General features: G+C 39.2%; 2 protein-coding genes across 6 annotated transcripts in view; one reads left to right on the forward strand and one right to left on the reverse strand.

The window, feature by feature from the left end:
- sbf2 (SET binding factor 2) overlaps window positions 1-16661 on the reverse strand; it is a 245236-nt gene extending 228575 nt beyond the window's left edge. For all 4 annotated transcript variants that reach the window (XM_061963987.1, XM_061963988.1, XM_061963986.1 and 1 more), the window contains exon 1: window positions 16522-16661. In XM_061963987.1, coding sequence (XP_061819971.1) covers window positions 16522-16576 — 55 coding nt within the window. In that variant the 5' untranslated portion in view covers window positions 16577-16661. The remainder of the gene's footprint in view (window positions 1-16521) is intronic.
- adma (adrenomedullin a) lies at window positions 846-22721 on the forward strand. Of its 2 annotated transcripts, XM_061963991.1 has the most exons (5): window positions 846-888; window positions 17037-17158; window positions 21140-21248; window positions 21354-21467; window positions 21544-22721. In XM_061963991.1, the coding sequence occupies exons 2-5, from the start codon at window positions 17125-17127 to the stop codon at window positions 21845-21847; spliced, it is 561 nt and encodes a 186-aa protein (XP_061819975.1). In that variant the 5' UTR covers window positions 846-888; window positions 17037-17124; the 3' UTR covers window positions 21848-22721. The 2 variants fall into 2 exon arrangements, with proteins under 2 accessions (XP_061819975.1, XP_061819976.1); XM_061963992.1 differs by lacking the exons at window positions 846-888; window positions 17037-17158 and adding an exon at window positions 20444-20560.
- Window positions 22722-24226: the final 1505 nt, after the last annotated feature.

The following is a 24226-nucleotide window of genomic DNA, read 5'->3' on the forward strand; positions in this document are numbered from 1 at the left end:
TCAAAAACCACCTCACGAGATCGCAAACATGTTTAGCCAAATTTGAGAGGTTTTTCCACTTAGTGCAAGGAAACGTAGTCCCTCATAAAGGCTGTCATAAACCTTTTTTCAATTGCGGCAGCTGGCCAAAAAGAAGCCAATCCTTACAAGCACACAAGCACTTTGAAAGAGTAATCCATGCCTCTGTCACCTCTTGGCTGGATTACTGTAATACACTTTATGTTGGGGTCAGGGGAACGTCTTCAGCTTGTGCAAAGTGCTGCTGCGCGTCTTTAACAGGCACTCAAAAATATGTGCACATTTACCCCATTTTAGCTTCTCTCCACTGGCTGTGCGTACATTTTAGGATCAATGTAAAAATATAGTACTTGTTCTTAAATCCCTTAATGGCTTGGCTCCGCCCAACCTCTCTGAGCTGCTGTACTTTCACACATCTTCCTGCTCACTCCGATCATAAGTGACCATGTCCGATTCTCTAAGTTGCTGAGGACTAGAATATTACAGAGAATGCCAGTAAATTAGGGACAGACAGCCCTCACAACATGGTTGCTGCTACAAGAGGTTTACCATTTTAACATCTGTCCGTTGTGGCCTATTCATGTGACGGTGGACTTAACGTGCCTTGACCTAAATGACAAACAAATTGTGAGACATTTCAAGCACAGCCCTGCTAATACGTCAGAGTTTGGAGCACACCTAGTAGCCATGGCATGGAGGAGGAGACACTAGTCCAGGAAGTGCCTACATGCTGGAATTCGACTCTGGGAATGATCAAACAGATCCAGCACAACAAGGAGCCACACTGAAAGCAACACTGGCCTAACAGGAGCACAAACTAGCTCTGTTAACACCAGCAAAACATGACAATATGTTGTTGAAGACTTGCAGGTGAAGTGTTACTGTATTTTTTAGTAATCAAATTTTTAGTATTTAAAATGTTGATTCATGTGGTATGTTTTTGTTTTTGCACTTTCGGTACATCACAAAGCCCATTGGTGGGGGAAAGTATGTGTCCTGTTCTGTTGTGCTCTGTGCCAGATGTTGATCCAGTTTACACACTGTGCTTCAAGGCTGTATTTACAAACCCCGTTTCCATATGAGTTGGGAAATTGTGTTAGACGTAAATATAAATGGAATAAAATGATTTGCAAATCATTTTCAACCCATATTCAGTTGAATATGCTACAAATACAACATATTTGATGTTCAAACTGATAAACATTTTTTTTTTTTTTGCAAGTAATCATTAACTTTAGAATTTGATGCCAGCAACACGTGACAAAGAAGTTGGGAAAAGTGGCAATAAATACTGATAAAGTTGAGGAATGCTCATCAAACACATATTTGGAACATCCCACAGGTGTGCATGCTAATTGGGAACAGGTGGGTGCCATGATTGGGTATAAAAACAGCTTCTCAAAAAATGCTCAGTCTTTCACAAGAAAGGATGGGGCGACGTACACCACTTTCTCCACACCTGCGTGAGCAAATAGTCAAACAGTTTAAGAACAACGTTTCTCAAAGTGCAATTGCAAGAAATTTAGGGATTTCAACATCTACGGTCCATAATATCATCAAAAGGTTCAGAGAATCTGGAGAAATCACGCCACGTAAGCGGCATGGCCGGAAACCAACATTGAATGACCGTGACCTTCGATCCCTCAGACGGCACTGTATCAAAAACCGACATCAATCTCTAAAGGATATCACCACATGGGCTCAGGAACACTTCAGAAAACCACTGTCACTAAATACAGTTCGTCGCTACATCTGTAAGTGCAAGTTAAAGCTCTACTATGCAAAGCGAAAGCCATTTATCAACAACATCTAGAAACGCCGCTGGCTTCTCTGGGCCCGAGATCATCTAAGATGGACTCATGCAAAGTGGAAAAGTGTTCTGTGGTCTGACGAGTCCACATTTCAAATTGTTTTTGGAAATATTCAACATCGTGTCATCCGGACCAAAGGGGAAGCAAACCATCCAGACTGTTATTGACGCAAAGTTCAAAAGCCAGCATCTGTGATGGTATGGGGGTGCATTAGTGCCCAAGGCATGTGTAACTTACACATCTGTGAAGGCACCATTAATGCTGAAAGATACATACATAAGCGCCGTCTTTTTCATGCTTATTTCAGCAAGACAATGCCAAGCCACATTCAGCACGTGTTACAACAGTGTGGCTTCGTAAAAAAAGAGTGCGAGTACTTTCCTGGCCCGCCTGCAGTCCAGACCTGTCTCCCATCGAAAATGTGTGGCACATTATGAAGCATAAAATACGACAGCGGAGACCCCGGACTGTTGAACGACTGAAACTCTACATACAACAAAAATGGGAAAGAATTCCACTTTCAAAGCTTCAACAATTAGTTTCCTCAGTTCCCAATCGTTTATTGAGTGTTGTTAAAAGAAAAGGTGATGTAACACAGTGGTGAACGTGTATGGCGTCACATTAGTGCCAAAAATCCGAGCGCATAAAAACTGTTATCGCGCGCTGATTCTCCACTTCGTGCGCGCGCGCGACACCCTTTTGCGCGCGCGTGGTGCCTTTCTGTGCGCGCGCGGTGCCTTTTTGCACGCGCGCGGCGCCTTTCTGCGCGCTCTCTGTGTACTCCTGGCATCTCTCCTCGCGCTCTCATGTTTCTTTTTGGCACTTTGGGGGCGGGTATGCTTAGACGGCCCCTTCTTTCTGATTGGTCAGGCAAAAAATGCTGACAAATGCTCAGAGCCAATCAGAAGTCATCGTCAATATGTATCAAGATTTACGGAGGTAGAAGTGGATAAAAAAAATGTCGCGCGCTGATGAAGGTTATTTCATACCACATAAACACAATACAGGGTAATACAAAATGTGACCCATATAAATAATAAGACAACAAACACCATAATCACATCTTTCAGCCAGAACTGGTCCACCAGCAATAACATCCAACCATAACATTATTTTATATTTTCACTTCTTCTTGAACATTTGTTTTCTAATTTATGGAATTTCTTTTGATTCAGCCATAAAATTAATAGAATAATCTTTGAATTTTGTTTTTAAAATGTTAAAAATAGCTTTTAATAATGTATTCTGAAACAGTTTAAAATATTCAGAGAACTGACTAACACTGACCCTACACAACTATGTTGCACAATTAAGTCTTTTTTTTTTTTAAAGCGAAAGAGGTAATTTCAACAGGTACAGCATCCTATGTCATATCTACATGTAATAAGATTTGTAACAAGGCAAACCGTTTGTAAATTGGTCGAAAATCGAGCAAGTTATGGTAATTTAATTAGTACATGTACCATTGACATCAATGTAATGATTGAGGCTAGATGTCCGAGGTAAGATGGCTACCAATCATTCTCCAGTGTAGCAACGTTGTATTATTTATTTGGGTCACATTTTGTATTACCCTGTATTGTGTTTATGTGGTATGAAATAACCTTCATCAGCGTGCAACATTTTTTTTATCCACTTCTACCTCCGTAAATCTTGATACATATTGACGATGACCCGCCCTGCTATACTTCTGATTGGCTCTGAGCATTTGTCAGCATTTTTCGCCTGACCAATCAGAAAGAAGGGGCCGTCTAAGCATACCCGCCCCCAAAGTGCCAAAAAGAAACATGAGAGCGCGAGGAGAGATGCCAGGAGTACACAGAGAGCGCATAGAAAGGCACCGCGCGCGCGCAAAAAGGCACCACGCGCGCGCAAAAGGGTGTCGCGCGCGCACACGAAGTGGAGAATCAACGCGCGATAACAGTTTTTATGCGCTCGGATTTTTGGCACTAATGTGACGCCATAAACGTGCCTTTCCCAACTACTTTGGCACGTGTTGCAGCCATGAAATTCTAAGTTAATTATTATTTACAAAAAAAAATTAAGTTTATAAGTTTGAACATCAAATATCTTGTCTTTGTAGTGCACTCAATTGAATATGGGTTTAAAAGGATTTGCAAATAATTGTATTCCGTTTATATTTACATCTAACACAATTTCCCAACTCATATGGAAACGGGGTTTGTACATCAGATCTCAAAAAAAGAAAAGAAAACTTGAACCTGGCCTGTTTAAAAAGGTAGCAACCGCTTTAAAAACCCTCGATGCTTGCCACAGGCAGACACATCTTCCTTGGAGAGAAGGTCAGCACCTAGTGGTACCTATAGTAAACTGGCACATTTTGTACAAAACTACTTAGATGCCCCTTCTTCCACTGTACCTTGACAAATACTTGTTTCATTGTCAGGCCACATTGTACAAAAAATGAGATCAGCACTGTCATCTTAAAATGTAAATAGGCTGTTTGCCTAAGCCAGTGTTTTTCAACCTTTTTTGAGCCAAGGCACATTTTTTAATAGAAAAAATCCAGAGGCACACCACTCGCAGAAAACATAAAAAAAATGAAACTCAACAGTAAAAAGTCATTCTCGCAATTGTTGGATATAAATTCAAACCATAACTAAGCATGCATCACTATAGCTATTGTCTCAAAGTAGGTGTACTGTCACATCACGCCCTGACTTATTTTGAGGTTTTTTTGGTGTTTTCCTGTGTTCTTGTCTTGCGCTCCTATATTGTTGTTGATTGTCATGTACGGATGTACTTTGTGAATGCCGTCTGCTGCTCCACACGCTGTAAGTCTTTGCTGTCGTCCAGCATTCTGTTTTTGTTTACTTTTCAGCCAGTTCAGTTTTAGTTTCGTTTTGCATAGCCATCCTGAAGCTTCAATGCATTTTCTTAGCGGCACTCGCCTTTTGTTTATTTTTGGTTTAAGCATTAGATACCTTTTTACCTGCACATTGTGATCACGACAAACTATCGTCGTCTCACACAACGTGTTTCCGACATCTACAAAGCAATTAGGTACCGGCTGCCACCTACTGATATGGAATAGAATAACATGGTTACTCTGCCGAGCTCTAGACAGCACCGACACTCAACAACGGAACATTGTTTGCGGATTAAAATTACTGGTTTGCAAAAAATATTTTTAACCCAAATAAATCTCCCACACCAGACTGTATCTCACGGCACAGTGGTTGAAAAACACTGGCCTAAGCAACTGGTTGAAGGCATAGTAAAGGCAGACAAATGGTGCACTAAAAGGCAGACAAATGGTGCACTATGTTAAGATTTGCATAGGGTGTTTATTACATTATCTATTAGTGTACATCAGTACCTTGTTGTTTGCAATATTATTGTATATGTGCACTAACTCTTAAAGGCCTACTGAATTTTTTTATTTTTATTTAAACGGGGATAGCAGATCCATTCTATGTGTCATACTTGATCATTTCGCGATATTGCCATATTTTTGCTGAAAGGATTTAGTATAGAACAACGACGATAAAGTTTGCAACTTTTGGTCGCTGATTAAAAAAAGCCTTGCCTGTACCAGAAGTAGAGTGACGTCACAAGTTTAAAGTCTCCTCACATTTCCCCATTGTTTACACCAGCAGCGAGTGCGATTGGGACCGAGAAAGCGACGATTACCCCATTATTTGAGCCAGGATGAAAGATTTGTGGATGAGGAACGTGAGAGTGAAGTGTTAGAGTGCAGTGCAGGACGCATCTTTTTTCGCTCTGACCGTAACTTAGGTACAAGGGCTCATTGGATTCCACACTCTCTCCTTTTTCTATTGTGGATCACGGATTTGTATTTTAAACCACCTCGGATACTATATCCTCTTGAAAATGAGAGTCGAGAACGCGAAATGGACATTCACAGTGACTTTTATCTCCACGACAATACATCGGTGAAGCACTTTAGCTACGGAGCTAACGTGATAGCATCGGGCTTAACTGCAGATAGAAACAAAAGAAATAAACCCCTGACTGGAAGGATAGACAGAAAATCAACAATACTATTAAACCATGGACCTGTAACTACACGGTTAATGCTTTCCAGCCTGGCGAAGCTTAACAATGCTGTTGCTAACGACGCCATTGAATCTAACTTAGCTACGGACCTCGACAGAGCTATGATAAAAACATTAGCTCTCCACCTACGCCAACCCTCATCTGCTCATCAATACCGAAGCTCACCTGCGTTCCAGCGATCGACGGAGCGACGAAGGACTTCACCCGATCATCGATGCGGTCGGCGGCTAGCGTCGGATAGCGCGTCTGCTATCCAAGTCAAAGTCCTCCTGGTTGTGTTGCTGTAGCCAGACGCTAATACACCGATCGCATCTACAGCTTTCTTCTTTGCAGTCTCCATTGTTCATTAAACAAATTGCAAAAGATTCACCAACACAGATGTCCAGAATACTATGGAATTTTGCGACGAAAACTGAGCTTTTTGTATTGAATACAATGGCGTCCCAATACTTCCGTTTCAACCATCGACGTCACGCGCATACGTCATCATACTTAGACGTTTTCAACCGGAAGTTTCGCAGGAAATTGAAAATTGCACTTTATAAGTTAACCCGGCCGTATTGGCATGTGTTGCAATGTTAAGATTTCATCATTGATATATAAACTATCAGACACGCATGCGTGGTCAGTAGGCCTTTAAAACACAGTCACCATGCTTTGAGCTAATCAATGACTTGCAGTTAAGTAAAACATTTTTAAAATGTTTGTGTATGACACTGAAATGAAATAAATGTGTGTCAAAATATGGGATATTTTAAAAGTGTATTATAATTCTGCAAGCAAATAATTAACTGTGATTAATTGTGGTTGTTCAAAACTGCAATTAGAAACAAATCGTTTGACAGCACAATTTTTTTAGTTTACACTAGTTCAAGGGTCAGTGCTTTCGAAGGCATTATTAAGTTTTATTTCATAAGATATTTTTGTGAGAACCTCAGCTAACAAATATAAATGGTGGATTAATGGGAACTACTGCATTTAAGGGTGTTAAAGGTGGGACTGTACTTTTATGGGAATTTTGCTTATCGTTCACAATAAGGGTGTAACGGTACGTGTATTTGTATTGAACCGTTTCGGTACGGGGTTTCGTTTCGGTTCGGAGGTGTATCAAACGAGTTTCCACACGGACATATTATGTAGCGCACCGCACGTTGTGTAAACAATGCACACCGAGGCACAACACATGACATGCTAGCAGCGACCGGGCTACGACAACATGTAAAAGTCAGAGCTGGAAGACCCTCCTGCCTCGTTAAGAACTCCCGTTTGGGAACACTTCGGCTTCGCGGTGCGATAAAACAAGAGGCCGACAAAGCAAAAGCGGTTTGCCAACATTGTTCAGCAGCGGTAGAGTATGCTTTAAACATGCTAACCCATTTTGAAGCGGCACCACCCCCAAGTGAACATCGCTTCAACGAAGAGAAAGACAAAGCCTCTCCTTGGCAAGTCAGGCAGGGCTAAAGCAATAACAAATGTTTTTATAGCAGCAGATTTAAGTCCATATTGCATAAAAAACTAGATTTTGACCCAATTCTATAGTGGAAGAACAATGAGCCCATATATCCTCTTGCTGCCAAGTTAGCCAGGCACTACCTCGCCATACCTGCTACCTCCGTGCCATTGTAACTGCAAGCAGGTCTGCTCTTTCTGCAGAAAATGTGGATAAACTGATTTTTCTGGCAAAAAACATGAAGATTTAGTGAAAGTCACCAGGGTTAAAGGCTGGGGTGGGGGGGAGGGGGGGGAGAAGAAAAGTTAATCTGAGGCTGAGTTGACTTGAACTGTTTAATGTTGCACTTTTTGTATGTAGAAGAAATGTTTTGTCATTTTATTTAATCTGAGCAACAACTTGAGGCAGTTTAATGTTGATTAACGTGGACCCCGACTTAAACAAGTTGAAAAACTTATTCGGGTGTTACCATTTAATCTGAGCAACAACTTGAGGCAGTTTAATGTTGATTAACGTGGACCCCGACTTAAACAAGTTGAAAAACTTATTCGGGTGTTACCATTTAGTGGTCAATTGTACGGAATATGTACAGTACTGTGCAATCTACTAGTAAAAGTCTCAATCAATCAATCAAAAAAATCACTTTATGTGTGGAAAGGTTTTGTTAAGAAACCATTCTGAGCCTTATCTCATTTAGTTTTTATTTTATATATGTTGACCACATTAACCCAGGCAATGGACCCTGTGTGTATATGTATGTTATTATTATCCTTATCATTCATGACTGCCTGCTGTGGCACTGATCAGCCTAGTGGTGGCTCACATCCATCACACACAGAGCTATTTCTATTTTTTGGGCAGAATTATTATAGTGTTCCCAATGGTAAAAGGATAAAGCCATTGTTTACAAATTTGGTAAATAAATTACCAAAAAAATTATATTTTGTTGTTTTCTTACTGTACCGAAAATGAACCGACCTGTGACCTCTAAACCGAGGTACGTACCGAACCGAAATTTTTGTGTACCATTACACCCTTAGTTCACAATTATTATGAGAGACAAGAAGACAAAAGGCATTTTTTTTCCCTTTCTAACATAAAAACGGCTCATTCTACGTGGCTAGCAATGCAGATAATGGGAACAATCCATTCTACCTCTAATTAATTTTAAAAATGCATTCAAAAACAGTCAACAATACTTAATTTGCGTTCCGTAACCTGTATAATAACTAAGCTGTAGCGACATGGTTTTTGTAAGAGCGACCACTGAGGAACTCTCTTTCTAGCGTAGTAACACATCACCAGGCTACCGTATTAGCCGGAAAAGCTAGCTACGGCAAGAGATAGATTAGCTTCTACGTCAGCATGAAACGCGTTTGACTTTGTAATGCACAGCACTGCGATTAGACACCAATCTGTACTGACTGAAAAACATGAACAATCATATTACAGTATCTGTGAAGTATTAGCCCACATTTAATATTTTGTTTGTACATAGCTGAGCCAGCCAGACAGCGTATATACTGTAGTTGTACTAACACACATGGCATGCTGCGTGTATCATAATCGATATTAAAGTTACTCACTCAATGGACAGTTGTTCTTCTGGTCCAGCTGACCGGGAACGTTTTCTGTTGATTTTGGGTAAGCACGCCATTTATGTCAAAAAGCTTGGCTCCAAGTTCCATATTTATAGGTCAAAATCACTTTCACCTCACCCTAAGCAGCAGTATATTTAGCTTCAAAAGTATAAGGTTGTGAATTCTCATTTGTCCAAAAATAGTCGTATTCGTTGTCTGTTATCAAGTCTGCCATGATTAGAACACACACTTGTGTTTGATTCCGGAAGTAGTAACACAAATGGTTGCCAGAAGTCAGACGTGTGCTGCTATGGAAACAGAAATCAATGCGCGGAAGAAATCAGTCCCGGAAATTATTAAAATGGTCAAAATACGGTAAATATTGAATATATTATATATTGTTATGAAGGTGTCTATTATGACATTATATATAGACTTGCAGTGTGTATATAAAGCATTGCTGGATGATTTTGAAGTTGTTTTAGAGGGCTTTGAAGGCTACAACGGAGACTCCCTTCAGCCGCATCTTTCAAGCGTTTTTTATCATCTTTAAAATCCTAAAAAAAAAAAAAAGTCATGTGTGTTCTTGTCTCTCATAATGATTGTGAACAATGGGCAAAATTCAAAAAAAAAAGTGCAGTTCCCCTTTAAAAAGAACAATAATGTACTGGGAAATTAACCGAAGACCGTGTCACAAAACCGTAATAAGATCCGAACCATGGATTTTGTGAACCGTCCCACCCTTACCGAGCGTACATGAAAGGGAAGAGTGGCTCCATCTATATATTGGTAGTGTCTATACCAAGGGCACGGACAGTAAATGATCGATACTCGAATGATTAGATTGACATTATTATTTTCACATAATTACATTTTTGCAGTTTTTGCTCTTGTTTACAAATTTAGGAAATAAGTTCCTGGATACAATAGGATTTAAAGGGCAAAAACCTAAGGATATTAAAGGATTAGTAGATTTTTGGTAATTATTAGTTATTGTAAACAGTACTATCAGTGATGGGCACTAACAAGCAGAGGTGGGTAGAGTAGCCAGAAATTGTACTCAAGTAAGAGTACTGTTACTTTAGAGATTTATTACTCAAGTAAAAGTAAGGAGTCGTCACCCAAATATTTACTTGAGTAAAAGTAAAAAGTATGTTGTGAAAAAACTACTCAAGTACTGAGTAACTGATGAGTAACCGGTTCTTTAATGATGACGGCAACAAATAATGCACAAAAACATAAAAATAGCAATGAGCAAATTCAAAGCCAGAAATATCTCTTAAGCAACTAAAACAATAATATATATTCAATAATAATACATTAACATTAAAAAAATTAAGGCAAATTGAGCCACAATAACTTAAAGGCCTACTGAAATGTGATTTTCTTATTTAAACGGGGAAAGCAGGTCCATTCTATGGGTCATACTTGATCATTTCGCGATATTGCCATATTTTTGCTGAAAGGATTTAGTAGAGAACATCGACGATAAAGTTCGCAACTTTTGGTGCTTGATAAAAAAGCCTTGCCTGTACCGGAAGTAGCAGACGAGTAGCGCGACGTCACAGGTTGTGGAGCTCCTCACATCTGCACATTGTTTACAATCATGGCGAGAGCGATTCGGACCGAGAAAGCGACAATTTCCCCATCAATTTGAGCGAGGATGAAAGATTCGTGGATGAGGAAAGTGAGAGTGAAGGACTAGAGGGCAGTGGGAGCGATTCAGATAGGGAAGATGCTGTGAGAGGCGGGTGGGACCTGATATTCAGCTGGGAATGACTAAAACAGTAAATAAACCCAAGACATATATATACTCTATTAGCCACAAGAAGATCAGGCTTATATTTAATATACCACAAATTAATCCCGCATAACAAACACCTCCCCCCTCCCGTCCATATAACCCGCCAATACAACTCAAACACCTGCACAACACTCAATCCCACAGCCCAAAGTACCGTTCACCTCCCCAAAGTTCATACAGCACATATATTTCCCCAAAGTCACGTACGTGACATGCACATAGCGGCACCCACGTACGGGCAAGCGATCAAATGTTTGGAAGCCGCAGCTACATGCGTACTCACGGTACCGCGTCTGCGCATCCAACTCAAAGTCCTCCTGGTAAGAGTCTCTGTTGTCCCAGTTCTCCACAGGCCAATGGTAAAGCTTAACTGTCATCTTCCGAGAATGTAAACAATGAAACACCAGCTGTGTTATCCGGCACAACAGTCAAGGGGTGCATTCTACGGCGGGGGTGCGTTATCCGGCACAACACCTGCCGCAATACACCGCTTCCCACCTACAGCTTTCTTCTTTGCTGTTTCCATTGTTCATTGAACAAATTGCAAAAGATTCACCAACATAGATGTCCAGAATACTGTGGAATTTTGCGATGAAAACAGACGACTTAATAGCTGGCCACCATGCTGTACCAAAATGTCCTCTACAATCCGTGACGTCACACGCAGGCGTCATCATACCGAGACGTTTTCAGCAGGATATTTCGCGCAAAATTTAAAATTGCACTTTAGTAAGCTAACCCGGCCGTATTGGCATGTGTTGCAATGTTAAGATTTCATCATTGATACATAAACTATCAGACTGCGTGGTCGGTAGTAGTGGGTTTCAGTAGGCCTTTAACAGCACCAAAAGCTCAGTAGGCAGAGATTACAAAGGAAAATAACAAGTTAGCCTTTACGCAAAGCATAAACTCTGAAAGGTGTGGGCTGCACCTGAGAACACACCGTGCACTTCTGATTGGTGTTTCTATGCATGCGTGTGTGTGTGTGTGCGGCTGTGCGTGTCTATGAGGCTGCAGTGTGTTAATAAATGTCCCCACACTATGTACATTTGACAGTGATTCATAGCAGGGAAGCTAACATCAGCCTACGGTGACAGACAAAATATCTACTAACGTTACTTACAGCGATGTGCTTCCTCAAATTTGACGTTGAGTTCATGTAAGCTTAAGCTTGTTGTTGTTAGCCGCTGAAACTTTATGTGCAGTTAATCATGTGACCGCCTGGCTCTGTTTGATTGGTGAAATGGAGTCAAACGTCACCATTGGTGAAACGCAGGCATGCGATAGATCCTACTTTAAAGGTCTGTCTGACAAACCAAAACAAACAAAGCGTGCATTAACAAATCGATAAAAATCAGTAGCGAGCTGAATGTAGATAAATGGAGCGGAGTAAAAGTAGCGTTTCTTCTCTATAAATACACTCAAGTAAAAGTAAAAGTATGTTGCATTAAAACTACTCTTAGAAGTACAATGTATCCCAGAAGTTACTCAAGTAGATGTAACGGAGTAAATGCAACTTAACACTTAACACCTTCAGTATATCAGCATGTGGAATTAAATTATGGAATGGATTAAGCAAAGCAATCAAACAATGTACTAATATGATTCACTTCAAGAAACTCTTCAAACTTAAAGTGTTTACAAAGTACAAAGAACAAGAACCATGACAAACATTCTCAATTTATTTCATCAATCCATTCATTCATTCTCAAAATAATCTTACTTATCTCATCATATGAAATATGACTTATTTCACCAATTATTATTATTAAATTATTATTATTATTTATTTTTATTGTGATTACTTATGGAGTATATTGTGAATAAATTGTGAACAGGAAGTGAACAAAAAGTTTTAGCAACTGTTATGTAAAGAAAAGGGGTAGGATTAAATAAGCTCTGCTTCTTCCTACTCCTTTTCGAACATGTTGAAAAGAGAAACTGGAAATTGTGATGTATCATGTTGTATGCTTGCATGTTCGAAATAAAGTCAAACTCAAAATAAAAATAAATTAAAAAAGTAGTGCGTTACTACCCACCTCTGCTAACAAGCTACATGTAGCTAAGCTACGTAGTTTAACTTCCACTGATTCAAACCATTCCACCTTCAACACATTCAACTACCATTTTTCCACGTTAAACAAATTTCCAGGAATTCCAGAGATTCTCATTTTTCTGAACACTATTTCCACCCTTTTTTCATTCGATTACTCCTTTCACATTTTTCAAACCATTTCAACTATTGCACCGTCAAAACATTCTTCTTAGTCAGGACAAAAAAACAAGTTGGTTTAGAAACTACAAAAATTCCCGGTTTTCCCGAAATTCCAGGAATTCCCTAATACCATTTCTCAATTAAAAATATTTTACCACGTCAACCGATTCAAACCATTCCAACACCAACCAATTGAGCTCATTTAGGACATTCATGCTTTTTATCACCTTTGAAAAATTCCCGCCTTTTCGGAAATCCCCAAATTACCTGGAAATTCCCATTTAAATGAATAGGACATTTTTGCAAGTTCCACAATTCTTACATTTTTCAACCGATGCAATTAGTTCAAAGCGCAACATGTTCAGCTCATGAATCTTATTACATGGCGCCGTCTTTGAAGTATACTAGCTATTTTTTTGCTAGTATGCTAATGTCAGCATGCTATCGTTTTATGCTAGCATTTGATCTTATTTCTTACTTTTTAACCTAATAGTCATGGATTCCGTTACTTGGCACCATCTTAAAAGTATGCTAGCTTTTTACCTCTTAGCATGCTAATATTAAAATGCTAATAATAGCACGCTAAAGTTTTGTACGTTTTAAACCTAATAATCAAGGATTTTGTTACTTGGTGCCATCTTAGAAGTATGCTAGCTGTTCCCCTGATATCATACTAATGTTAGTATGCTTACAACTTATGCTTGCATTTGATCTAATGTTGTACTTTTTAACCAAATTGTCGTGGATTTTGTTACTTGGCGCCATCTTAAAAGTATGCTAGCCTTCCACCTGTTAGCATGCTAATGTTAACGTGCTAATATTAGCACGCTAGCATTTTATTGTAGCATTTTAGTAAATTTTATACGTTTTAAACCTAATAATCATGGATTTCGTTACCTGGTGCCATCTTTAAAGGATGCTAGCTGTTCCCTTGTTACCATGCTAATGTTAGCATGCTAACATTTTATGATACCATTTTAGTAAATTTTTTACTTTCTAACCTAATAACCATGGATTCCGTTAATTGGTGCCATCTTAAAAGTATGCTAGCTGTTTCACTTTTACCATGCTAATGTTTTATGCTTGCTGGTTTCGTATTTTTTTAACCTAATAAACATGTATTTTGTTACTTGAAGTATGTTAGTTCTTTACCTGTTAGCTAACATTTTTTCTCGCATTTTAGCTTATTGTGTACAAACCTAATAATCATACTTGGCACCATGTCACAAGTATGCTAGCTGTTCTTTTGTTAGCATGCTGTTTTTATGCCAGCATTTTAGCTGATGTAATACATTTTCCGCTAAAATGTGTAGATTCGGTTACTTTGCAACCTCTTGAAGTATGCTTACTCTTCTAACTATACCAACATTAGCAATTCAAAATTCATACTAAATTTCAGTGCAGCTTTTGCTTTTAATCTCTCAAACCATCTTGTCCTTTAATCTTTTCAACTTTCAAACCATTTCTACATTCCACTAGTTTTTCAGTTCAGCGTCAGCTCTTCAACATTCAAATCATTTTAACGTTCAAACCATTTCTCCATTCATCCCACTCTACCAATTTATTAGCATATCATGATGTTCAGCGTCAGCTTTTCAACATTCAAACCATTTTAACATTCAAACTATTCTTACATTCAATCAGCATTTCAGTTCAACTTTAGCATTAGAGCATTCACACACAATTCCTTCAGGAATTGCCTCATCTAGTTTTATGGATTAAGAGCTTTCTGCAGAACAGGCCATAGCAAATGTTCGTAAAGAGGTCCTTTTATATAAAATACATTTTTCTTATCTGTTGTTACCTGTTTTTGTGTTATTTGGGATACCCAAAAGTCCCTAAAATGTGATATCAAACATGGTGGTGTGGCAGAGATATTTATAAAACAATCTTGCTTGAAACGAGCCATTTGGAATTTGAAACTTTAGGGATGTATTTTGCCTTAGTTATGGCAGCAGATATCTCCATATACGGTAGAGGTTTACCCAAAGAGCTTTGTGTGACTCCGCCATTTTAATTCAGTTGTAGTCAAAAGTTGTAGTCAATAAATTAACTATTTTCTCTATCCTCTTGTGGGTCAGACTGGCTCGTACATGCACATGCTTGAAGGGCAGCATGGTGGAACAGGGTTAGTGCATGTGCCTCACAATACGAAGGTCCTTGGTTCGATCCCCGGGCTCAGGGTCTTTCAGTGTGGAGTTTGCATGTTCTCCCCGTGACTGCGTGGGTTCCCTTCGGGTACTCCGGCTTCCTCCCACCTCCAAAGACATGCACCTGGGGATAGGTTGATTGACAACACTAAATTGGCCCTAGCGTGTGAATGTGAGTGTGAATTTTTCTGTGTTGGCCCTGTGATGAGGTGGCAACTTGTCCAGGGTGTACCCCGCCTTCCGCACGAATGCAGCGGAGATAGGCTCCAGATACCCCCGTGACCCCGAAAAGGACAAGCGGTAGAAAATGGATGGATGGATGGATGGATGATCCCTTTGAAATCCAGCAAAAGCCTGGACCTCCCCAAGGGCGAATCAGCCTAAGACAGTGATTTTACATTTCTTATAATGTCTTTGAATGTAAGGGACACAAACATCAAATGGCAGAACACCCAAAAATGTAATCTGGGCTAAACCACCAAAATGAAGGCACCTACTGATGCTGACACACAGCCCAACAGGCATAAGACGGCATCTAGGGAGGAGGGGTTAAAGATGTAGTTTGATGAAAAGCCCCTGTCTTTGTTGTAATGGCTAATAAGTCTATCAACAGTAAATGCAAGTTCTGCCATGGTTCCAAAACAAAAAGTATGTTTGCATTTGCAATCAAGAGGTCATGACTGTGTGGATGTCTTACAGAAAATAACATAGAAGACAGAATGAATACTGCAGGTTTTTTTAAGTGATTGTGTCATTCCTATGACCCACCAGAAACTGGTGGGGCTGAGTTAGAGGCACAACAAATGGAAACAAGGGCAACTTCCTTTCCCAGCACAGATACACAGTGCAGAGGGTAAAAGAAGGGAAGAGGATTGCCTTTCCTCACAGCTGCATGCTGCGTCCATCTTAATAAAATAAAAAGTTCAACACTTCCGCCACACACAAACACAAACACAAGACAACAAACCACACACAAGTGTATTTACAGCAAATCATAAATAGACCACAGCAGAGTGGGCAGAAGAAGCAGCCGATACTCAAAACACGCATGCACAACTTGAGTATTATAGAATGAGGACCTCGGTCATATCAACAAAGCATTTATGACAAACTATTGCTTTTATCCAAACAACTAGTTGTTGGTGAAACAAATCCCCTACTTTAAGATTGACACCCAACAAGTACAACGAAGACAGGATGTGACTCATTTTGAATTCATGAAGTTTCAGTTGACTTGAATAAATTACCCCAATAGTTATAATAGGAGCGTATGAGTAAAACAAAGAGTATACTCGGCATTCAGCGGGTTAATGAGGAAAAAGGAAAGTGTCCCCACTTTCGCCTGTTAGCATTGCGGCTAACACGAAGCTAGTCGCCAAGCTACTGTATTAGCATCAACAACATCATGTCACAGTAAGCAGCCTAGCCACAAAGCTCCTCCGACGCACTTACCAGATTTTTCCTGATCATATCCCACGACGATAAAGTAGTCAGCCAATCTAGCCATGTCTGCCACTTTTCCCGAACTGTCCCAACACTATTCAGCATTTTTCCTTCTTCCAGAGCACAGCCATTTTTGACAGAAGGGCCGTCAGTGCGCATGCGTGCAAATCGACCTAAGCCATACATGGGCGTGGGCCCCCTTTACAAATGCAAACAACCACTTTGGCACTTATTGTCATCAACATGCATACTGTACATCCTTGATCACAACATTTGTATGTTTATTATTCAGTTCATAATCCATTCTACAAGAAATGTTCATTTATTTTGATGAGTATCTGTCTATCTGTGTTGGCCCTGCATGATGTGGTGACTTCTTTAGGGTGTACCCTGCCTTCCGCCCGAGTGCAGCTAGGATAGGCTGGCACAAATGTCACTTTATATTGACATATTTATGTTCTTAAAAAATACCTTTTTGGACATTTTTCAATAGTATAAATCATTTTTAAAAATTGATTCCACAGCTGAGATAGGCTCCAGCACCCCCTGCGACCCCGAACGGGACAAGCGGTAGAAAATGGATGAGATGGATGATTCCACAACCGGCACCAGATGTGGACAATGTATTCTAAAATATTGTACTCAGGTAATTATATTGTTAATTTGCTGAAATTGAAAGTAGAGGTTTTATAATATTCTATAGTTAAAGTAAAACATATTTCAAAAGTACTTAAAGCCCTTTGAGACACTTGTGATTAAGAGCTATATAAATAAACGTTGATTGATTGATAAGTTACAAGCTATTTTTGAGAGGGTTCTCCAGTGTAATGCAGAAAAGGGAAACACGGTCCAAGTCTCAAACCAGGTGTTCTATATTAATTCAACATCTGTATGAATTAAAGTGCAAAAATGTTACGGAATGTACCATCATGCTGGTTGTCCTGCCCATCATTCACCGTTGTTTTCATTTTTTATTGTTTTAAATATGTTTTATTTATATTTGTTTCACCCAGAAACAGATTTGAAGTATAGAAAAGTACAAAATTTGTAAAAGTACAAGGACAGGTACAGAACTTATAACTGTAACATGAGTATGTTGTTACTTTCTACATCTGAGTTGCACACAGATAGCATTAATTTAAACCGGGGTGTGTCCAAATGTTTTCTAGGGAAGGCCGCATAATAAAAAATGTAATCATTCAAAGGACCAGTTTGATACATTTTTCAACATTACAGATGCAAAAACCATTTCAATATACCATCAGAATAATATTTGAATTAAAAAAAAACATTACCTTAGCTTGTGCTATAGGCAACAAAGGAAATAGTTGTTTTAATTTTCAGAAGATGTCAAGAGTAAATAAAAAAACAAGCTGCGAGCCGAAAATGGCCCTTAGGCCGCATTTTGGATACCACATATTGAGACATACAGTATGAGTGTTATTGGAGGGCAACTATGGACATACGTAGTTTAGCAGGTGAAAGTGGTAAATGCATTATTTTAGATGCCTATGAAGACACACTTTCTGTAATGTATTGTAAAAGTTTATAAAAAAAATAAGAAAGGAAATAAGAAGGATGAAGAAGTCAAAATGTGAGGATAAACACATTAGGTACTTTTATGTACTCTGCAGCATTACAAAAAAAATTTGGAGGACACCTTAAATAACTTGCATTTGTCAACTCATTATGATCATGTATCAACAGTAAAATGTGTGCCCTTGGGCTCCTCTTTTTCCTGACATACACACATTTCCTGCCACACGTACCTGGCCGTAAGAGGTGGGACAAATTCTGTCAATCATCCTACTACTGCCAAAAGACATCTATATAAGGACTCAAACACGAAGCTACGACTTTGCTGTCATGATTTCACAATTTCCATTGTTGTCTTCCTGTAAGTGGTTTACTTGAGTTAATTGTCATTACAAAAGCGCTTGCTCATTTACAACACATGTGTTTGGTATTTATGTGTTTTCTTGAGTTGAAATATCCAGTTGTAAATACAAAGCTCCAAATAGCTAGTACTGTACTCACACGGATCCTTTTGAAAGATACTAAAACAAATAAGATGTGAATTATGGGATGCGGATGGAATGTGGAGTTTTAGGCTTGAATTAAATTGAGAAAACATGTCACAAGTCACAACATGTTTTCCTCTTTCTTCTATTCTACTATTCTAAACAGAAAAAGAACATTAAAAGTGAAATAGTTTATTCTGAGGCTTTCTAAAAAAAATTATTTCACCTTGAATTTACAATCCTGTACACGTGATCATTTACAATGATCAATCACACTGGTACTGCTCTATTCCTGTACAATAAAAATCTCAGTAAATAAATTACTTTTTATCTCCTGACAGATTCCTGTACTGCTAAAAAAAACAGGTAACTGTAACCAACCAGTCTCCCCAAAAGCAACAAATCTGCCGAATTATTTCACACATGTCTAGACCAATTTTGTTCTACTTGATTTACTGATCCCAAAGTTATTCTTAGATTAATTGTAACATTCCACCTCACACATTAGTCCACACGGTAAAATAAATCAAGGCGTAAGGCGAGGAGAAATTATTTACCTTGCGCAAACAAATACCTTAAGTATATTGGATTTACGGTCAGCTATGTTTACTATATTTAATGACTTAGCCAATGCTTTTCTCATATTCGTCATGCAGTATACTTACAGGCTGGCATGGAACTTCACTGTGTCAGGTAGTGGCTTGGAAAATGGACCATGGACAACATTCCTTAAATGTCAAACACAATCAACCTGTCGAAATATGGCAAAAAATACATGCTTAACCCTTTATGGCATGCTATTCAACTGGCGGCCCGAGGCCAAATCCGGCCGAGGAATGATACCAGACCGGCCCCTTAGTTCAGTTCAAAATTTGCGAGACAAACATTTTGCAGCAAATTCGTAAAAACAGTAGAGGGCTCCTGTTGTTTAGAGAAATGTGGACCTCTGTAAACACATTGGCAGATCCTTGCATTGACATTTTAATTTTGTCAGCAAACATAACACTGTGCTCCAAACTTATAACTTACATAACTTAGGGGTTTATCGAGGCACCCCTTTAGGTCCTCTCATTTTTGGCAGTTACCTTTTCTTTTGTAATGTGGTTTTTGTAACCAAGGTGTTGCTGTAGATTGTTTACTTCAGATGCAGTCAGTTATTATTTGTTCAACTTATTTAGTTATACTAGTAGTGTTCCTCAAGGTTCCATTTTTGGTCCCCTTTTCTCATCATTTGGCATCAACTGATGGCCTTTGAGTTTTGTTCAAAAAACTTGTAAGAAACTCTCATTTTTGGACCTTAAAAACAGCAGAGTGCTTCTGTAACTCAGGCAAAATAGATAGACCAAAATCAAATGACTGCCGTAGAGGACGCTGGTTATCCGTAATATACAAAATAAGATTAACACTGAAGGGAGAATTCTGGCCCTCTGGTCCTTAGCTTTCTGGAAATGTGCCCTCCAATGCAGTTCAATTGAATATCCCTGCCTTAAGGGTGTAACATCAAACTTCAAATACCCAATCCATGCCAACACCTGTGGGCTAAAAATTCTCATAGTCAACACAAACAGGCAAGATACATGTTGAAAAAGTTGTACTTAAATATAATAATAGAAAAGTGTATGGAATTTTAGAAAAAGTAATCAAAGTAAAATAGCTCTACAATGAGCTGCAATAGTTTTCTAGAGTTCCATTATAGGATATTTACGAATCCTGGTGTATTTTTTAATAAGTACATGCTTCATAAATGTTTACAAGTGTTTTTTTTTCATGACTGGCTAGAGTGAAAGGGGGGAGGGGGGGTGGGGGTGGGGGGGTTGGAGAGGGTGAAGGATGAGAGTCAGTGAATGAGCCCCTCCTACCTCCTGTATAAAGGCTCCAAGTCTGGTGTGTAGGAGCTATTAGCAGAGTGACACAGCTGCCTTACAGAACTACTGGCAATATTGCCAAAAACCTGTGGAGTACTCTTCTGGAAAGTTTACCTGACAAGAAGAGCTTTATCATCCAAGTGAATTACCAGAGAATATCAGGTATGCTTTGCTTTATTTTGTATGAGGATGTTACTGTGATTGACTGTGCTCGCTCAGCTGATGACTTTATCCTTGCTATTTTTTTTTAGGTCAGGGCAACAGTGTATAGACAAGGACAGGTTATCTGTCTGATTATATAAGCAGTTCAGCTCTTAATATGTGTAAGTGTCTTTGGTGGAAATGCCCTTATGGTGCAGCACATCTAAGAAAAGCCCTTAGGGTTCCAATCGCCTACAAAGCATGAACATCCCAGGTTTAATTGCATTTTACTTTAACTGCTATTGAGCTAGTCTATTTTGGTAGGTTCCATTGGTAGAGAGTGTCCTTCATGTTATTGGCCAGGGGCCCAAAGCGCGGTTGTAGGTTTACTTAACTGAGCAAAATGTGACCCTAAGCTTAACTTCTCAAATAAATGAATGATAAGCGCAAATAACTTGGCTTTTGGACTTTTGTGTAAGCAAAAGCCCTTTTCAGGCATACTGTAGCAAACACAGAAAGTGGAACATGAGTAGGGGATTGAACAAGTTAAATTTTAATTGTATTATGAATAGCTAACTAAATGTTTTCTTGTTTCCACAGGACTTAGAGAAAACATGAAACTGATCCTCCAGTCCTTCCTCTATTGCTGCCTGGCGGCCACAGTAGCACACTGTGCGGAACTTGAGGTCGACCCCAAGTTAAAAAAAAGGTGAGTTCTTTTACATGTGCTCATAATACCTGGGGAGACGACAGTTGTCCAGTCTACTGAATTACCCAATTTAAGACTAATGGATTTTTCCCCTCCTTCAACTAGACTCAGCATATGGCTAGGGAACAGACTCAGACGGGATCTGGACAGTAGGACTGTAAACACTGAGCAATTTGTCAGGCAGGAGGACATCAGGGATACCATGCTGCCATATTCCAGGTATGTAGCATCAACTCAGACCATCATCTGGTCATCATCTAAAAGCACAAATAAGCATCTTCATTCCTTTTTGCAGCACTGACATCAACGTCCGAACCAAGAGGTCCAAAAATTCTGCCAACCAGTCGAGAAGACAAGGTTGTTCCCTTGGGACCTGCACGGTGCACGACCTGGCACACCGTTTGCATCAACTCAATAACAAACTAAAGATCGGCAGCGCCCCCGTGGACAAGATCAGCCCACAGGGTTACGGCAGGAGGCGCCGCTCCTTTCCAGATGGCGGAGTGACACTGAGGCTGGAGCAGGGCAGGCTCAGGCCCGTGTGGAGCACAACCGATTCACAGGTCCATAAGCTCGAGGCTCTGCTCAGACAGACATGAACGAGAATTTACAAAAAAGATGGCCTTGGAACAAAAGCTGCATGGGGGAGTCTCATGAGTTAGGAAACCCTTTGCTCTGTTCTGAAAATCTCTGGGCCTCAGATTCGCCAAGTACTCTCCAGCACATTTTCCCAGGCCTGGGGAATGAGTCGGAGCTGGACTCTCCGCACTGAGTTTCTCAAAGAGCTGAGCCTTGTTGCTCAGTGATGTGGAGCGAGCAACACAACTGCAAACACTGGATGGCACATTGTGGCACAACTACAAGGTGCTGCTCTCTGCTTGGCTGCGGGGCACCTATAGAGTGCTGATTTCTACCAAAGTGAGTGGACTAATCCTCCAATGTAAAAGAGGGAACTCTCTTCCAACATTCATCAACTTCTTGGACACAATTCCTCCTTTACTTTAATAAGTGCCATCATGCAATGATAAAAAAAAAAAACTGTGAGCGCTTTTCCACTTAGACTCAAGTAATCAGGAGAATATCATGTGCACCACAATGCCAAACAAGGAGATGTACTTTTAAGTTTGTATGTATGTTTTGGGCACCATATAAAGGAAAAGAAATGCCTTAAATTCCGCAGGATACGTGCCAGTCCTCAATGAATTGAAATATACTTGAACTTGTTATTTGTACAAAAACACGTGCAATCTATACTTGTTTTTTTTTTTATTGCAGATATATGTATATAAGAATTATTTTATTTATATATTATGTATTACATTTAAGTACTAATAGAACTATTTTTGTACAGAAATAAACTATACGGGCATTGTATTTGTTATTATTCTATTACAGACTGTTGTAATAGGATATCGGTCTGTCATATGGGTCTATTATATATTTGTGAATGTGCTCTATTCTATTTGTGTTGAAGCAAAGTTATTGTCATTTAATAAACATTTTGCAAAGAAATCATTGACCTTGTCCAGACTTCCTTTTGCTCCTGGCTGTCATAAATTCCAGCAAGTGGCACAGTCTATTGTCTGGAAAATAGCAAGACACACAGCACCTGGTCTCTGTTAAGTGATTACAGGGTCTCATTAGTTTCCCGTCCTCTTGCTACATTCCCCTGGTTATGACCCCCCTCTACCTCTTTTTTAAGAAAGGGCAGACAGGGTGCCACGCACATTCCTGCTTGATTCAGCACATATCTAAGCCCATCTCAGAGCTGCTGAGGCTCTGTATTCATTGGTAAAAGATGACTAGAATGGAAGGACAATCATGCGCTGGTTCGAGTAACAGGATAAAACATTCCTGCAGGAGCATCATGCAAACTACAGCCAATCATTATTTCATATTTCAACAGCCACAGGCAGGCCACAGAGCACCAATTAGCTGTAGACTGGATTAAATGGTCAACTCTTGCATAGTTGTGAGAGAATTGTGGGCACTTTAAGTTTTGTAGAGATACCACTTTGCAAGGAATATTTGGGTTCAAATTAAGTCTCTCGTAGTATAGTATGTCCTAGTTAATTAAGTCTCTTGTAGTATAGTCTGTCCTAGTTAATGCGTGCGATTAATCACAAACAAATGCTGGCATTAATATACATAGATTAATCACATAATTTATTTGGATCGCATATGCTCCTTTACCTTAACAACGGATGGTTAACTGAGATGTTGCACGGCCGTTGTATGGCGAATACATACATAAGAGCAAAGATGAGTGAGGAGACTGTGCTGTGTGCTCGCTGGCAAATTTCACTTCAAAATACAACCAAACAGGACTTTAGATAAAACGGTAACCAAGTTATGAGTAAGTACATAACATTCATTCAAGTAAAACATTTTAAAATGTTTCTGTATGACATTCTGACTATAAAATTTTCATTGGTGTTCAAATATTAAGGTCTTTTTTAAGTCAAGTTAAACTATTCAAGCTAATCCAAATTCAAAAATGTGATTGATCTGAATAAAAAAAATGGACATGCATTTCAAGTAAAACATAAACAAATGTTTGTATGACCTGCTGACAAAATAATTGTATTTGTGTCAAACTGGTCTTTTTTAAAAGTCAATTTAAATTATGCATGCAAGTAACCTTCTGCGATTAATCGAATTAATAAACATTTTTAAGTGTGACTAATGTAATTTCAAAGCAAAATAGATTGACAGCACTAGTTTGAATAAATGACTGTGCTAACCCTTGCAAGTCAATGTAAATGTTTGAGAATGTGGTATGAAAAATAAAATAATTATTAAATGCTAGGAAATCAAATCAACAAGATATCGAATAAATATTTAATTGATTATATATCGCTTTCCAGACTGCCTTTTGCTTTGGAGAAAAGGCATTTAATGCACTCCTTTTTTGTGGCCCTAAACATGATTTAGTTTGTAGCCTAATATCAATCTTTGAAGGGGACCTATGATGAGTT

This window comes from Nerophis lumbriciformis, linkage group LG06 (genome assembly GCF_033978685.3).
Source record: "Nerophis lumbriciformis linkage group LG06, RoL_Nlum_v2.1, whole genome shotgun sequence".
NCBI classification, from domain to species: domain Eukaryota; kingdom Metazoa; phylum Chordata; class Actinopteri; order Syngnathiformes; family Syngnathidae; genus Nerophis; species Nerophis lumbriciformis.

Coding starts and splice junctions, on each gene's coding strand:
- adma (XM_061963991.1), top strand. CDS start 17,125: ATGTGGACAATGTATTCTAAAATATTGTACTCAG. Junction 21,249..21,353: donor GACCCCAAGTTAAAAAAAAG/GTGAGTTCTTTT, acceptor TCCTTCAACTAG/ACTCAGCATATGGCTAGGGA. Junction 21,468..21,543: donor ACCATGCTGCCATATTCCAG/GTATGTAGCATC, acceptor TCCTTTTTGCAG/CACTGACATCAACGTCCGAA.